Source organism: Momordica charantia, assembly GCF_013281855.1.
Source record: "Momordica charantia cultivar OHB3-1 chromosome 9 unlocalized genomic scaffold, Mcharantia_2.0 BLBB01000009.1, whole genome shotgun sequence".
NCBI lineage: Eukaryota > Viridiplantae > Streptophyta > Magnoliopsida > Cucurbitales > Cucurbitaceae > Momordica > Momordica charantia.
In genome coordinates this window covers 27,192,754-27,210,448 of record NW_028275167.1, presented here as the reverse complement: position 1 = coordinate 27,210,448, position 17,695 = coordinate 27,192,754, and the positions used below count along the sequence as shown (strand labels likewise).

The 17,695-nt window shown below is 35.6% G+C and overlaps 3 protein-coding genes across 12 annotated transcripts; 1 reads left to right on the top strand and 2 right to left on the bottom strand.

Annotated features, from left to right (window-relative positions):
• Positions 1-1,482: 1,482 nt before the first annotated feature.
• Positions 1,483-7,664, top strand: LOC111010195 (transcription factor TGA2.2). Of its 10 annotated transcripts, XM_088117502.1 has the most exons (12): positions 1,909-2,103; positions 2,179-2,248; positions 2,589-2,681; positions 3,315-3,390; positions 3,556-3,649; positions 3,844-3,918; positions 4,016-4,075; positions 5,409-5,486; positions 5,605-5,656; positions 5,964-6,235; positions 6,602-6,850; positions 7,264-7,664. In XM_088117502.1, the coding sequence occupies exons 5-12, from the start codon at positions 3,584-3,586 to the stop codon at positions 7,408-7,410; spliced, it is 999 nt and encodes a 332-aa protein (XP_087973628.1). In that variant the 5' UTR covers positions 1,909-2,103; positions 2,179-2,248; positions 2,589-2,681; positions 3,315-3,390; positions 3,556-3,583; the 3' UTR covers positions 7,411-7,664. The 10 variants fall into 10 exon arrangements, with proteins under 10 accessions (XP_022139235.1, XP_087973627.1, XP_087973628.1 ...); XM_088117501.1 differs by lacking the exons at positions 1,909-2,103; positions 2,179-2,248 and adding an exon at positions 1,487-1,892; XM_088117504.1 differs by lacking the exon at positions 2,179-2,248.
• Positions 7,665-8,966: 1,302 nt separating this feature from the next.
• LOC111010212 (LYR family of Fe/S cluster biogenesis protein) lies at positions 8,967-12,059 on the bottom strand. Its single transcript, XM_022283563.2, has 2 exons — positions 11,743-12,059; positions 8,967-9,348 (listed from the first exon to the last, which is right to left on the bottom strand). The coding sequence occupies exons 1-2, from the start codon at positions 11,953-11,955 to the stop codon at positions 9,163-9,165; spliced, it is 399 nt and encodes a 132-aa protein (XP_022139255.1). The 5' UTR covers positions 11,956-12,059; the 3' UTR covers positions 8,967-9,162.
• An 876-nt stretch (positions 12,060-12,935) lies between these two features.
• LOC111010273 (Cyclophilin-like peptidyl-prolyl cis-trans isomerase family protein) lies at positions 12,936-17,182 on the bottom strand. The gene is made up of 7 exons (XM_022283640.2): positions 16,901-17,182; positions 16,329-16,352; positions 15,503-15,590; positions 14,870-14,962; positions 14,379-14,411; positions 13,637-13,693; positions 12,936-13,181 (listed from the first exon to the last, which is right to left on the bottom strand). Exons 1-7 carry the CDS (start codon positions 17,068-17,070, stop codon positions 13,071-13,073), a joined length of 576 nt encoding a protein of 191 aa, XP_022139332.1. The 5' UTR covers positions 17,071-17,182; the 3' UTR covers positions 12,936-13,070.
• Between the last annotated feature and the right edge of the window lie 513 nt (positions 17,183-17,695).

The window sequence follows — 17,695 nt, the reverse complement described above, 5'->3', positions numbered from 1 at the left end:
AAAGGGTCATCCAGCCCAAAAACTCAGTAGTGTTTTAAAAATGTTTTCAAATCTATTTGGAGCGATTTAAAATCATTAATATTTACTTAATAATTTATGAAAAATATGTAAGAGTTATGTTTAGTTGAATGGGACAATACAGATACGGGGAGAGAAAATGTAGAAAGATTGTGGAGAGAGTAATTAGCAATTTGATAAACAAATGATAATTTGAATTTTGTTAATTTTCAGTGAAAATTGAGTTTAAGAAATGTAATTACAGACATATATATATATATATATATATATATATATATATATATAAAACATTTAGTTCATAGGTTTCAAAATGTTACACTTAGCCAAAATCATAACTCAAGTGGTTAAGACACCTACCTCCGTTACTATCTGGACAAAAAATGAGCCATAGTGGAAAATACGGGTAAAAGTGTATTTTTTGAAATTTGAAATTTAGGGACCAAATGGAAACAAAACTAAAAATCGAAGGGTAAAGGTGTTAAGATTTTGAAATCTAGGGATCAAATGAAAGCAAAATAAAAACTTGGGTAAAGGGTGTGACATTTTGAAATTTAAGGACCAAATTGAAAACTAAACTCAAAATTGAGGTATAAAAATGTATTATTCCATTTCTATGATAAATATGGAGTTTCAAAAATTGAACCTTCAACTTCAAATAAGGCGTTAGATGTCTTTACTGCTAAACAATCTTTCGACCAAGATTACATACTAAACTATGAATTATAAAAGTATGACATATTACGAATTATTCATTTGTATAATGAATGAACATTAGGCAAATATAAGTCGGAGATTGTCTTAATAGAAGAAGTAGAATTTATGTTTATCTATTTTTTCTTATTCATTCATGAGGTTAGAGATCAAACCCAACAAATGAAGTGGAGTGAGAAGTAATGTTATTTCAATTAATTTCGAAAGAGAAAGACACCCAATAAAACATATCCAGCTCTTTTTCTATTGATGGACTATGCACTTATATATGACATGATAGTTAGTGGATTGACAAAAATTCATATGATGATGAATTAGGGTCAAGAGACGAACCATAAAAATTTCTACCAATTTCTTGAAAATTTGGAGGAGAAATGATAAAATTTTACTCCTTCGATAACTTAATTTATCTTCTAAATTTATGTCAGTTCAAGTAAATTTATAAATATAATTTAAATATGTAAAAGTATACCGAACTAAATCAATATCTTTTCAACAGTAAATACTAAATTGAAACAATACGATCAACTTGAACAAAACTCACATTAAATCATCAGATAAAAAAAATCGTGAATTTAAATGTACGTCGTACTGAAATAAAACGAAACAATACCCCAAACAATAATTACTAAATGATATAGTTAGGCTATTCTATAACAATACCCCAAAAAGAAGAACAAATTTTTGGGTGTTTCCCAAGTGAGTAGTCAGTAGTCACGATACTGGTCAGACAAACTGTAAAGCGACTGGCAATGGTGTACGTGTTTTCAAATTGAATCCCTTCCCCTTCCCCTTCCCCTTCCCCATGGCTAAATTTAGATATCTGACACAGCTACCCGCCATTGCTGCCAAGAAAACACACCCAAAATTATCCATCTCAAGCCCACTGACTTTCATCAGAATTCAGAACCCACACCCACATTCTTTTTTCAATAAAAAAGTAATAATTGGTCATTGGGAAGTGGAAGATTTCCACGCAAAAGAGCGTCTTCTTGAGATTGGCAGTGGCACACAACCGAAACGTCCCTCTCCCCCCTCACCTTTCGCACACTCTGAAATCCAGTAATACACGAGCGCCACCTCACGCCACCAACCATCTTCGTCATCAAACCTTCCACAGCCTTTACTTTGCTTCGCCTCAGACTTTACAGACCTCAAAAACAGTAAGCAAACGCTACTATGCCCATAAATCTACTGCGGCTGTCCTTGATTTTTATCCCCAGTTTGTGATTGGGGAAAGGGGGCCGGGGGGCCTTCCAGTTTTTCTCAAATTCTCCTAATTTGGCCATCTGGGTCTCGCTCGTTTGGGTCAAATACGTGCTGCCAAGTCGTGATATGCTGGTTTGACTCGTTTTGGGGGATATTGACATCTGGGTATTGTTAGTTTGTGCTGAGCTTTGTGTTTTTTTTGACTGTTTACCGATGTTTGACTTACTGGGGATGTTGTAGTTTTTGGGAGTATTCTGCATCATTTCGGTAAATTCGATTTCATGGCGTTTTTGGGTAGATGGTAAACGAGGTATACTTTGTTTACCAGTTCGATTTGATTTCCAGTTGATTAGGATCTCTCTCTGAATTTGATCTCTTTGGTTCTTTTGGACTGGTGTTGAGTTCCATGACCCAAAAGGTTGTGGCTAACATCCGGGTGATTCTGTAGCTAAGGAGTGTTTTTTAACATATTCCATTTGTATCAACTTCCTCTTCATGGCTGATACTCAATTATATCTTCTCTTCACGGCATCATCGGTTGTTATGGTTATTTCTGAATCTCCTTCGAGTATCTTCTTATAGCTGATTGGCTAGGCTTTTGGAGTTCTTTTGATTTTAGTGTCTTAGACTTTTCTTGATGATGGTTGTAGGGGGAGTGGAACAGGCGACTGGGGAAGAAATGAGAAGAAAGTGGCGAGCGGGATTCCGAGTTTCACTCCAGAGATATCCATTTGTGACCAACTGTAAGTTCCTCCCCTTATATCTGCACATTGCTGCTCCAAGTCATGTTAACCTTTCACTTTCAGGCTACTTATATTGTCGCTTTTTATACTAAGAACACAAAATAAATTATTTTCTGATCCATGGTCTGCTTATTGACTTGCTGCATTCGAAAATGAACGAGAGTTATTAATTTCTCTAAGAGGGATCCAGTCCTTGCGACATTATTTTCTCCTTATTTCTGCATCAACTTCCTGCAGAGGCCGCAATTTGCTATTCTCACCATAAAAGAAAAAGGAAGGCTGGATTACATTTCCAACCCACCTCTAACTACAACTACTAATTAGTATGACTGTTCTAGTGTTCTGTTTTTAGCTTCTTCTTGGTGCATTAGATCTAATCTCTTTTGTGACTACTATCTTTCTGTTATACAGACCAATTGGTGTTTTTCCAACCACTCCTTTGGTCCTTTTGACCTTGTTTATTTCATATAATTCAGTGAAATTGTAGCTTTTCTAAGAAAAAAAAGACGATCTTATTTTATGTTGGCTAAATGGAATCAGGGTGGAAACTCTGCAAAGAGAAAAACACGTGCGCACATTTAATTCTGTATGTCTTATCTTTTTGGGTGGTAATAAGTTGAATTCTTGATGCAGAAACTGTGTTTTAAATCCCTATAAATAAGAGGCCAAACAGTTGCTTGTAACCTTCTATACTGGTACCTTTAATAAGGTGAGTTATATATGATTACTATAGTTTAAATGGCAACTCAAAGCATAGCCACTGTGATAAAAGATCAAGTGGAAATTTTAGAATCCATGTACTGTGTTGTCCTTTTCAGTCATACTGCCACACCATTTCCGATTCAGTGATGTCCTTGGTTTCCATGTCTTGCAGTATTGCAGAGAACCTCAAAGTATATGCCATGACTGATGTCAGTCCAAGGACTGATATCTCTACAGATGTCGACACAGATGACAAAAACCAGAGGGTAATATGTCTTTCATACTCAAATAATGTGCTATCTCATACTTCTTTGTCGTTTACACAATTCAGTTTATTACTGATTGGCAGGATTGATCGTTTATGCACTGTTTTTGTTATATTAACTTCATCTTTAGTTTCTGGGAAAAGGGCTGATCCTGCATTTATGCACTAATATATTATTTTCTCCCTCATTTACAGCTTGATATGGGTCAGCGTAATGCTGTTATGGCCTCTGATTCCAGTGATAGAACAAAAGATAAGTCTGATCAGAAGGTTGTACTCGTATATTAGTAATGTAATTGATCTCCAAGATTTATCTACTTGGCTGTGATGATTTTGTGTGACAAAAATGGATTATTGTCTTTTTCAGACTCTTCGGAGGCTTGCACAGAATCGTGAAGCTGCCAGAAAAAGCCGACTTAGGAAAAAGGTATTGCTCTATATTTTTCCTTCCGTTTTTATTTCAATCATGTTATGTTGGTGCCATGGCTATAATTTTGTTCATCAGTAGGAGAGTGAAGTAAAATTTGAATGTAGGAAGGCAACTCATTAGATTGAAGGGACTAAAATAACTTCATAAGATCATATGTCTTATGAAATCTAAAACAAAGGAATGCACCTTTTTGTGGGCTGATTGTTTTGTACGCCCCTTTGTATTTTTTCATTTTTTTCAATGAAAGCTTGGATTTTCATGAAAAAAAACAAAGGAAAACACCTGATCTTAATCTTTTTTATTTATGTTAATGGGGTTAATATTTTGTTGGCTTAGAAGCTTTCAATATTAATCGAGAGTCGGAGCTTTGCTCATTTATGCCTGGGGCACACTCTTGCCCCAATGTTCGGACTCGGGGGTATCAATGATTTTTGGTATTAAGCTCATCTGAAGGTTCGAACATGAGACCTCTAAGTCGGTATGACTAATGGGCCCCAAGCCCTTGCCAATGGGGCTGCCGCTTGGTGTTTAGAAGCTTTCCATGTTAGTACCACAACCATGTTATTCTTTAATCGCTTTTAAATGAAAATTTAAAGCATAGTTATCATGTTAAAAGGCCAAGTGCAGATTTTAGAATCTTTGTACTGTTAGTCCCTTTCAGTCAAATTGTCACAGCATTTCCCATACCGCCAATTTCTAGCAATATCCTGGATCTCAGTAACGTCCAAGAGTTCAGTTCTGTTTTGTGGGGAAATGACCCCTGAGCTTCTGAACTCTGGCATCTTTAACATCACAAAATTCATCTTTCGCCTCCATGAGCTTCATCTTTTGTACTATTCAAGATAAATACCTCACTCTTCACCCATTCTAAGTACACAGCTTTGAGCTTCCTCTTACTCGTCATTAAATTTAAGACTTGATTCTTCCTGTGATTCTTGTCTAGTGTTTTTGGCCAAATTGACACCTTTGAGGAAACATTTATTTGATCAGATGTCCTGATTACATCTGTAACAACTTAATATTGGCATTTGGGACATCTGAGAGCTATTTTCTGCTTCTTCGTTTCTCTTATTTCTGGACCTTGTGACCCTTCATCATTTCGACTCCATTTATGATTCTTCAAGGCTGGTTTACTCAGTCGTTTTTCAAATGGTGGCGGCGAAAGTTCGTACTTCTAGATTCTTCAATGAAAACCGGTCTCTAACATTTCCTCCTGACTTTATCAAATAAGTACTATCGTAATTTCTATTACTTGGTTAGTTTACAATAACAAATGATAATGTGTACATCACTAATTCTAACGTTTATTCCTGACCTTATCGATATGCAGGCATATGTTCAACAGCTGGAGAGTAGTCGTTTAAAGTTGACCCAACTAGAGCAGGAGCTTCAGCGAGCACGGCAGCAGGTTAGCTGCATTTCCTTTTCATGATTATTTTCTTACCTATGTATCGTGTCTCTCTCTCTTGTTCTCTACCTCTCAAGTTTGGATCTTTTCAACTGCCTACTTGTGTTACTCTGTTTAGGGAATCTTCATATCAAGCTCAGGAGATCAAGCCCATTCAATGACTGGAAATGGTATTTTAATTATCTCCAATCATAACATTTACTTCCATGAGACAAGCTGAAATTTGAGATCTATTTATGGTTGTATGTGGATGTGGGAGACATTGTAATCTGACATGATTATTGAACTGACTCAATTTCATTTATCTTCTGCATTAGACTTGGTTAATTCATGAATAGTAGTATCAGCCATAATTAATATTTGCTCCACATATACCCTGATTGTGTAACCATAACAACTTTTTGGCTGTAAGTGCATTTTCTTTTGGCTATCTTTTCAGTTTAAAGTTGCATAGCATCAGCTACTTCACATTTGCAGGGGCCATGACATTTGATGTGGAATATGCCCGTTGGTTGGAAGAACAAAACAAGCAGATCAATGAATTGAGAGCAGCAGTAAACTCACATGCAAGTGATACTGAACTTCGAATGATTGTTGATGGCGTCTTGGCTCATTATGATGAGGTTTTTCGGCTCAAAGGTGTCGCTGCAAAGGCTGATGTTTTCCATTTATTGTCTGGCATGTGGAAAACACCTGCTGAAAGATGTTTTTTGTGGCTTGGTGGTTTCCGGTCATCGGAGCTCTTAAAGGTGTGCTCATTTTTATGGTTCATACTTTCTTCGGGGTGGGGCAGTTCTCCAAAAATCGCTATAGTTGGGATTGGTTAGATCAGCAAGGTTGTAGCCTCTCCACTAAATCACCCAAAAAAGTAGATTAAAACAGGAATAGTGAACGGAGCATAGGACAAGAAATACTCAAATAAAGAACAAAAGGAACTACATTGAACTACCAATAAGAAGGATATTATGTAAACTTTTGCTAGTTAATGTTTTTTATTTATCAATTCTAGCTTCTTATAATTGTTTTAACTGATGTTTTGATGCTGGTACTAGTATGATATAGAACCCTGAGTTTTAACTTTTAACTCTTACTACAACCTATCGATTCCGTTGCAGCTTCTTGTCAGTCAGTTAGAGCCCCTCACAGAGCAGCAGTTGATGGGCATATCCAACTTGCAGCAGTCGTCACAACAGACCGAAGATGCATTGTCGCAGGGCATGGAGGCATTGCAACAATCACTGGCTGAGACATTGTCCAGTGGATCTCTTGGCTCCTCAAATGCGTCTGGCAATGTGGCAAACTACATGGGTCAGATGGCCACAGCAATGGGTAAACTCGGGACCCTCGAGGGATTTATTCGCCAGGTATGCTCAACATATCTCATACTTACCAATAATTAAGTTCTTTTCAAAACTCGTCCCCCTTCTTCCCACCCATAAACAGAAGAAAAAGTATCTTTTCTTGCATTTAATCTTCAAATCTAGATTTGGATCTCAAATTCGAGCTTTGACTCGCACGATATCTCTTTACATATCTGTATGTTGACCATCAAGATTTGAGTTTGATCCTAAAGTTCCTTACATTTCTTTTCAATCTATGAATGTTAAAGTGCAGCAATAGAAACTTCAATAGTCTACTTTAGCATCTTTTTTATCACTCTAACTAGAAAGCTTTTCCTGCTTCACTTGTGATCCAAAACTTATTCCACAAAGATTTTCATTTTTGCTTTCTTCTCTCTTCGTCCTTGTTCGGGATGCCGGGTTTGAAACAATAATAGGCTGACAATCTACGGCAACAAACACTACAACAAATGCATCGGATATTAACAACTCGCCAGTCAGCTCGTGCACTTCTTGCAATTCATGATTACTTCTCCAGACTACGAGCCCTTAGTTCCCTGTGGCTTGCTCGGCCGAAGGAGTGAATGGCTTTGCGATTTCGACCAAGTATATTGACAAAAGCATGGATAGGCAATAGAATAACAATTTAATGATTGCTATAGTTTCAAATTTTCATTTGTGTGCCCTCAATATATGGTATCAGTCTTGTGATGCTACTTGTAATAAACTGTATGTATTTGTATGTGAGATAGAAAACAGTTGTATTGCTTCAAAAGAATGTAATTTAGGATAGGCAACCTACATGCTAAATATGAGTTTTGGGTTTTGAACTTCCAAATATTGTTCAAATTTTCTTGCCAGAAGTTCATCAGAAGAATTTTGGTGTTCAAATTTGAAATGATGGGTCTGTGAGTGGGTGGTATTTAGGAGCACCACATAGAACAGTAAAAAGCCAAAAACAATCCACTAAAAAAGCAGTGGAAAAGTGGCATAGAATATTTTAAGTGGCCTATCTTATACTTCTGGCTTTCTCATAGAGCACAGCACATATCACTTGGTGCATTGAATAGAATATTCAAATGCTGTATTTCTTTTTCTTTGCGAGTGTGGTGGAGAATAATTATTTTTTTAGTACAACATGTTGGGATGGAGGATCGAACTGCCAACCTTATAGTTGGAGGTATCTGCCATTACCGTTGAGCTATGCTCGCTTTGACTCGTGGAGAATAATTATTAATCACTGAGAGTTGTTCATACAATATAATATTGGACATAATTTCAAGTTGGTCTATATTAATTTTCAATTTAATTTGTATATTTTGAGTTTAATTTTAATTTGGGACATAATTTTTGGCTTTTAACTTTTTTTTTTTTTTTTTTAATTTGGTCCATATGATTTTAGCTCTCTATGATCTTAAAAATTTCTATTTGGTATCTATAATTTAATCAAACTTTAAAAATGATCTTTATTGTTACTATATTGAAATGTTGATTTTAACGTGATAAAAAGTTGACGTTGCAATTTAATTTAGAGATGAATTATGAAGTTTAACAAAAAAAAAAAAAAAAAGATAAAAGTGAAAATTTTAAATCAGGACTAAATTAAAACTAAGCACAGACTATGAAGGTTAAATCGAAACTTCCAAAACTATAAGGATTAAATTGGAATCATAGCTAAACTATACAGACTACACTTCAACACTAGAGTGAAGATTACCTTGTGTTGCTTTTTAATCATCATTTTTTTGGATTAGGAATTTATAACCATCATTATTATATTTAAGTCTGAAATGGATGGTTTTTACTTAAAAAAAAACACAAATAGAACTCCAACATATTTATGGAATAACTAACTAATAGGGACCTTTTTTCCTTCCTTTTTTTAGTACAGCCAATTCGGAACTTGAACCTCCAATCTCAAGCATAAGAAAAAAAGAGTTATGTGTCTTTACCGTTGTGCTATACTTATTGTCAGGGTCTCTTGATCGCATTGCCCATTTTCTAGTTTAATGTTTTCGAAATTCAAGCATGCCAGTAGAAAAATAAAGCCAACTAGAATCTGAAAGGGAAGCAGCATCTGGAATAGTAACCAAAGCTTAGACTAGACAATCATTCAGGCTTAATAGTTAAGAACGCATCATAAAGAACCAAAGATCTTGGATTGCTTTGCCTCTGTAAAAGCTACAGTGGATCATAAAGGTATCAACAATTCAATCCAACAAAATGATCAAAATAGCATCCATCATTGTGCAGGAGACAGATACAGTTTCTTCATTATTTCTGAAGACCACAAATTTAAAACTATGGAACGTCTCATATTCAAGGAACAGTGGAGTTTAAAAGTAGTTACTCTTGTAGAAGTTTTTGAGAAAATTGGATATGCCCTGATCCTTGGTGCCCAAATCTTGCACAAGCCCTTCGCTACCGACCACATACTGACCAATGATGTGATGCCTCTGCTTTGCATGTTCGGTAATGTTACCAAGCTCTTCCATTCCCTTGAAAAGAAGCATATCAATCACCTGTAAACTTGAAAGGTCAAAAACTGGCAAGAAGTCTTAGCATTTGCAATCGAAGATCACTATGGAAAGATCAGCAAATACAGATTTTTCTTTCAAATAATCGAAGCAAATTATTTTTTGACTATAACCCAACACATTCCTGGAATGTACCAGTCTACAAGTGTTCTCAAGGCATCTTGGGATCGTAAGCTTTTCTCTTGGTGCATGAGGTGCGCAAAAGACACCACTTGAGCGAAGACACTTTTAAAACGTATACATATAGATATATATGTATGAAGAATGTATACATTAGAACTCAGAAGGCGCTCACCTTGGCATACCATTGGGTTGAAGGGGGCTCAACCTCTCTCTCTCCCTATACACACACGCAAGACATATATATATCCCAAGGTGCTCACCTTGGCAGATCATTGTGTGAAAGGAGGCTGAACCAATCCCGCCTATCACCATAAGTGATGTACCTTGGCAGACCGTACACCATGTATGGTTGCCTAAAAAGTATTGCTTTAAACTTGGGGAGATACCTATTGACAGTCCTAGAAACACACTACAAAGCTGCTGCTGTAACATATTATGCTTAATTTACCACACAGGAGACTCGTGGAAATAAACTACAATTTGCAGTACCAACAGAGCCGGTAAAATTTTCCAGGAACAATATGCTATAAGATTTCCCATTCTATGATAAAAAATCCAGGAGAAATTACATGATCCAAGAAAGGTAAAATTTCCCATTGGAGCAAAATTACCAAAAGGTTTTAAGTTGTTTGGATTGGGTCTTTGTTCTATAGAATAGTTAATACCAAAGGGATGATTTTCGAGAAGGAACAGAATATTAAATCTAATTCCTCGGTTACATAAGCGAGCTTGGACCTTTTATTACTAGAGAGGCAGTAAGCTTCCACAAGGTGCAATACTGTAGCAATAACAAGCTCTGGAGTCCAGAATCAGTTAGGCCTCATTTGGAAATTGTGAGGGGTGAGCAGAAAACTTTTAGGGGGGAAGTAGTCAAGTGTCTAGTGTTAAACTGCCAATAGCATTTTTTGGGTGTTTTGTCTTAATCAAATATTTTAATAACCTCTAAAACAAAGAACATAGAGAAAATGTCTCAATTCACACAACTGATAGCACAAAAATTACAAATAACATTCACCTGGCAGCAACTGTAGAACAACATACAGCAGGTTACACCATAAATAGATACTGATCACAAGAAAGATGATAAACTGACGCAGTAAAAAATTTGAGGAATCAAATTAGTGGTATTTAATTGATGCATAGTTAAATAATAGTAAATAAATAAAATGCATACTCTGGCGTAAAAATAATGCATACATGGGTATGGATAAGATTAATTGATGCATGAGTAGAATTCTATTTGTTGTAACCAAATGGACTTGTTTTTCTTTTTTTGGTAAGAAACAAGAGAACATATTTAACTCTTCAAGAGAAGAATAAATCTTTCGTTAGTAATTATACAGGGATAGTAATTATGATAATCTCACAGAAGTTTTGTATATTTATTTATTTTTTGATAGGAAACAACGTTCATGGATAAATGAAATTTACAAAAGAACAAAAACTCTCAAGGGGCAATCAAAAAGGCACCACAAATGGAGTTAATTGACCCAGATTTAACACTCTTGTTTCTTTCTAACTGGAGACTCCAATGTAACAATTTAATTGCATTGACCCACAATTTCTTTAATTTGGTTCAAAGTAAAACCTCTTTTGTAGGAACATTTTTAAGCCAGCAGCAGCAGCAGAAAGAAGCAATCAAATGCATTTTAGGCCTAGATTTTTGTAAACTTGTAATTGCACGCCTATCTTCCAATGACCTCCTTTGAAACAAACTCTCCGAAAAAGTCATAATTAATTGGTTGTCCAAAGAATACTACCATCAAATCACCTCTAGCACTGAAAGAACCAATCCATCTTTCAACAATGTCCCACAATTAGAAGGAAGAGCCCCAGAAATACAAAGCGAAGGGAATAGATCACCCTCACCCACAAAAAACGCAAGTCATCTACATTTTCCACGCAACCCAATATGCCCGCTCTTAAGGAGGGAGCAATCATTTAAGTTCAACAAATCACCTGGACGTGTTGCAATTCCAAGTGATGCCACACTAATGTACACTTAGGGACCCTAGCCATTGCATCTACAGGAAAAGGCACCAGTATCTATTCGATTCAGCAGGAATAACTCGCTAGGAAAAGAAAACCAAGAAATTCCTTTCTCAGATGTTTGTTTCTAATCGACACACCGACAGGACCAATAAGGGAACGAAGGATTTCAACGAAATTCCGCAAGACCGCCGAAAAGCACATAGAGATGATCAAAATAAACGAGAATTAAGAGGCATATGATTGTTTAGTGCAGGAAAGCGACACCTTAGGGTCGTTGATGTGAGAATTCTTGCGGATCTGGGAGGCGACGGAGGAGCGGAGCTGAGAAATGGTAGCGACATCGTCTAAGTTGTAGATGTCCATGATTGTTGGTAATGATCTACATGCTGATCTGAAGAAGTCGAAAACTCGATTTCTGGCTTCTTCAAGACTCGCGGAGTTCGGCGGAACCTTCAGAGCTCGGGCTGTGAATGCCATTTCTCTCTCTCTCTACTCTCTCTCGCCAACTCAATGAGTGAACTCGCTCGGCGATTGCTGTTCGCGCTACCCCCACAATCTTCCACGCGCCTAGTTTTTCTTTCTCAATTTTGGTAAATTGCATGATATTATAAATAAATAAATCATTTTCTATTTTTTGGGTGGAAAGAATAAATCCTTACGCTTCAAATAATTATGGTTTTTTTAATAATTAACTTGTTTATATATATATATATATATATATTTTATATAGTACAATGACGTGGGAATGGAGTCGCTGAATTATGCTCATGTACTCCATTGTACATTTTGAAGATTTAGAGTTTTACTATTATAGATACATGTCTAATCATTAGAATTAACTACTTAAGACACCAATCTCATATTAAAAAATTGTGAGTTCGAATCTCTATCCAAACATGCCGTACAAAAAAATAATATTTTATTTCAATTTAGATTTAATTTAATATCTATATTTTAGTTAAGTCTTCTTAACATTTATGTTGCTACATGACAGCATTATCAAATGTTAAGACGATAATGTTTCGTTATTTTAGATGTGAAAGTTAAGGTTCTTGAAAATCAAATACTCTTATTGACCGGTTGATCGTTAGAGACACACTTGCTACAAGCGGATATAATGCACAGATACCTTCTTTGTGTGTCCAATGTCCAAGTATGGAGTCTCGAGATCACCTTTTTTTCGAGTGCCCGTTCAGTAGATGGTGACCATCGTATCTATCCTAATAGCATTTCCATCACTTACTCTATAGAAATGGATGGAAATGCCCACCCGTTCTCCCAAACGCGTCTTCTATCCAATACAATCGCTCCCAACCTCCTTGGAGTCGGGCCTGGAATGTCTTGAACCTGTGAAAATCAGGTTCTCACAAAACATGCACGACCACAATGAATGACCCAAGACATGCATGACACTCCCTGATGCTTCAATACTGTGTGTGACCAATACAAGGAAGAAATACAAAACAGATTCACATCCTTAAAAAATCATGGTCTATTCTTCATTCCGGCAGAAACTAGTAGTGAAGGCAAAAGCTCTATAACAGTTAGAGAAATATTTTGGAAAACCACATTAGAAGTTTATAGATCAAGTATTACATTTCGCCACATTCAGCGATAACGCAAGCCAGCTTCGGTCGGTTATTAGGTCCAGTAGCTACATTCTCAATCTTCCTGACAACCAAAAGTCCGTCGCCCAGAACTCTCTGCAAAGATTATCACAAGGATGATTAAGCTACATTTCATCCAGGGAGCAGAAATAAAAAACGAAAAAATTCGGATTCAAGAATTTCTCTGAACTACATAATATAGTTGGAAAATCTAGTCATCCATGTCCTATAGAAAGCAATACAATACTACGATCAAAGAATATGCAATGGCAATAAGAAAAAGGGAAAACAAGCATATCGAAACAAAAATGGATGCAACATGCAAGTAGAAATTATGCATGTAACATTATGATATTTAAGATCACAATAATGAGATACTTCCCTCCAATGGGTCAACCCAGGAAAGATCATGCTATGATTCTCATTGCCCAGATGGTTTTATATATATATATATATTTTTTTTTGGAGAAGAAAGATGGTTTTATATTTTTAAGTAACACAAATGTTGCAACTAAAATATACTACTAAAAGTTGAAGGACTTGGAGAATACCCCAAACACCACATGCTTGTTGTCAAGCCAATCGCATTTGGCACAAGTAATAAAGAACTGCAGCAAAAGGTAATCAATATAAGAAGAAAATACATGGTGTAAAGCTAACAGAGATAATAACCCGCCAGAACAAATCACATAGACCATCCTTAACATTACAATTGTTTTGTCATATCAAAGATAGTAATTCACCATATGAGATTTTTTTTTTTAACAAGAAACCAACTTTTCATTGATAGATGAAGAGCAACATAAAATACAGACAATTATTCAAACTTCTAAATCCATATTAACCCTCATAGATTAACAAATAATCATTTGATTTTTTTCCTCACTCTCCCTTAGCAGTGGGGAAGGAATTCAGAGTGGCTAGAAAGCATGTGTAGGAGTCATCTGGTACGTATTTAAAAAAAAAAGGAACTATGTAGAAGACTGGAAGTTCAATTCATCTATCATCTAAATAACTCAACTCTGAACACTCACGTTTACAGAATGAGGAGAACATTACATTACCACAGAGATATTACATTTTTTTTTTAATAAGTATTCCAGAGGAAGGGATATAGAAGGGGGATTAGATATATCCATGTGAGCCCAGGTATCAAGGATTTCCAAGAACACGATATAGGGACTGCAATAAGGTGCTAGTACGGTATCCTCTATTATAAAGAAACAAAACCATTTTCTTTGACTTCAAGTGTGTGTGTGAGAGAGAGAGAGAGAGAGATGAGTTTTTAAGAACCTGACATCCATTAGTGCCGGGCCCACTATTTGCCTGAAGAAGAAACAGACGTCATCAATAACACATTGCAAGTGATACATAAAAAGTAAAATTTGTGCGATGATCAGACTACATAATAATATTAGTGACCGGTGATATTCTCAACATAATACTCTAAAATGTAAACAAATCTGTACTTGTATTAAGTCGATAGAAGAGTACAAAAAGAGAGGAAGAACAAACAAAACCTTCCATCTCACCAAAATTTTTCCAACTAAAGACTTAATGCTAGGACCTTGGAGGCATCTCCAAATATCCAAGCCCTTAAGGCCATCCCTCGAAGGTCCAACACCTTTAATTTTAATGATGCAGAAGATTAATTGAAGATATTATCATGCATGCATCCATTTATGAAACTGAAAAAATATTACTGAGAATAAATTTAAGCAACATAGGAAAAATTACACAACATAAATTAAGCACTAAATCTCATCTCAAACAGAAAATCATACCATTGACAATAAACCAGGGCCGGTGTGTTTAGCAACAAAATTTTCATCCTCAAACTTATGTCCATAAATAGAAACATATCCACTGCCATCACCCTGAAAAACAAAGAGACCACCATAAAAAAGCTTATATATGTTAAGGGGAAAAGGAGCATGAGAAATAAGCAACAAAGCCGTGCAATTAAAACAAAGACAATTTTCTTAATTTAGAACAAAAAGAGATGATTAAGTACATATTTTTAAACTTTAAAGTTTTAAACAAATGACTTCTGGAAACAGGAAGGAACTATGTTAACAATGAAAGAGATCTTCACCCTCAATTAAAGAACAGAAATGTACTTTATGCCTAAAGGTTGACCTTAGTTATGAAATTGTAATGAGTTTCATCTAACAAGTCAGAAGAAACATAACTGCAAAATGGTTGTCTTTATCACTTTGCCTTTTCATATAAGGAATCTCTATGAAAATTTGTTCCAATTCCCATGGTAGTCAACAAAAAGAGGACATGGAGCGCCAAATATAAAGATTTATATGCTGCTTAGTGCTCTCATCAACAGTCAACACAAAGTCTATACCTAAGACACATATCAGTTAACACCAAGAATAGTCCAAAAATATGCCAATCGATTGGATTACCTTGACAAAATCACCAGCTTGAATCATGAAATCCTTGATTACTCTATGGAATTGGCATCCCTTATAACCAACAGGCAATCCAGCTTTCCTGTCAATTGAGACCATGAGTTGAAATAAGTTCACCAAACAGGAAACAAACTTGCATTGGAAAAGCCTTACGGCTAGTTTTCACCTTTTAAAGTTGTGCAGAAATTTTAATCGAATATTAAATTAATATATTATAAGAAATATTGGACTCACAAAACTTCATGCGGAAAAAAATAACAAAATGTTCTGACAGGAAAAATACAAACTTAAATAATAACTCATAAAACCTGATTCTAGAAAACAATGAATTTTTAATAGTTCTAAAATGTGGACAAGGAGGTTCGATATAGAGCTAACCTAAATGCCCCTTTTGGCTCTCAACTCTAAACCTCTTGTAAGTCAAGGTTTCCCTATCGTTTTAACTTTGGCCAGATAAATCTTCTTTCTTTTTTAATTAGAAGAGATCCTGTAGCGCTTTTTGCATGTTGATTACATATCCTCTTTTGAATAATATCAGTTTCATTGTTCCTTAATGGCAAGAAGAAAATCTCATACATTCCCTGAATTTAAGCATAAAATAAGTCATTCCATACAAAATTCTTTGTCATTGAAATTCTATAAAAATCAGTGGTTGAGATTTGACACTATTCTAAACCATTTTAAGCCGACACTGAGAGAAATTACAGGGTTCTATCCTTGCATAATTCTTCCTCTCAAGGTTATATTAAAAACTATTTAAATGACTCCTCATACTCAAGCTACATCAATGTTCTACTGCTGATACTAGACATCTACTAACCTGTATTCTCCGGTGCAGAACTGCCTGTCAGACACAAAACAATCCAAGTTAGGGAACTGAAAGAGATGGGAAAAATAATCTCAAAGATATAGTATTTAAAAGAAGCAGGTGATATCATAACCTAAATTTTTAATAAACTAAATAAATACATAGAAGAGAAAGCAATAACTCGAAGAAAAATTCACCATAGAAGACATCAAATACGTACAGCTATATGACTACCCGCAATAATTTTAAATTTTCAATCGGAGGTAAGAGAAGAAAATTGTTGGTTTCCAGGAGAGTTCAAGTTCAAGGTACTTATAATCTTCATCCCAAGTTGCTTCCACTCGTCATATCTTATTGATAAAATGGATTCAATTCAACGGAGACAAATGACACTTCCTCACATCTTTTAACTCAAAAGAAAAAAATCCCAATAATCAATGGAGCAGAATAGACCTCCAACTTCCCCAACAGAAAACCTTCTTCGACTGGTAAATAACTCGCTACGTTTCGCAGCAATCAAATGCAAACTCAAAGAACATTAAAGAGTACAAAGAAGAACAGGGAGAGCAGGGCAGTGACAATACCGAAAATTCTCGGCAGTTTTGGGAGCAATATCGGCGAAGAGCTCCATCTTGATACGGCCGGCGGGAATAGTGCCAATGGTGACGTCGAAGAAAACTACGGGATTCTTAGGGTTAGGTGGCCGGACGTGCCACTCTACGCCTCCACCGGCGGCACCTCCTACCGACGCCATAGTTTTCTCCCCCAAAGCTCTGTGAACTTCAGATACTCAGTTTTGTTGTGGCCTGTGGGAGTGGAACCATGACTTTGCCTGCAATACGATTCCGGTGTTTGGGTCTTACTGTAATTTCATTTCGAGGGAAAAATTACCCGGCAAGTCAAAAGTTCAATTATTTTTGTCCTGAAATTCTTTTTTCTCTCTCTCTTTTTTTTTTTTTTTATACAATTGGAAAATGGATTCGAATTCACAATCCTATATATATCAATTAGTATTGAACTATATTCGCTTTGACATTTTTTCTTGAAATTCTTGCAATCACTTTCACTACCTATAATTATCAAATTTGCTTTCAGATCAACTGGAGTCTAGTTGATTTTTTTTTATTAAAAGATCGAATATTCGAACTCTTATTTTCATATGCCGTACTAAAAAGAATGCTCTTGATTTGAGCAAATATTTTTAATTACACTTCAACGATTATTAATTCTAACTTCTGGTTTATAAAAATTGTTTAACTTTTTTTTTCTTAGTTTAACATTTGGGTATGAGGATCTAAAACTCTCATAATTTATTGAGAATATTGAGAATATATATCAGTCGATTGACACTTTTAAAGTGATGTTTTACTTTTAGGATT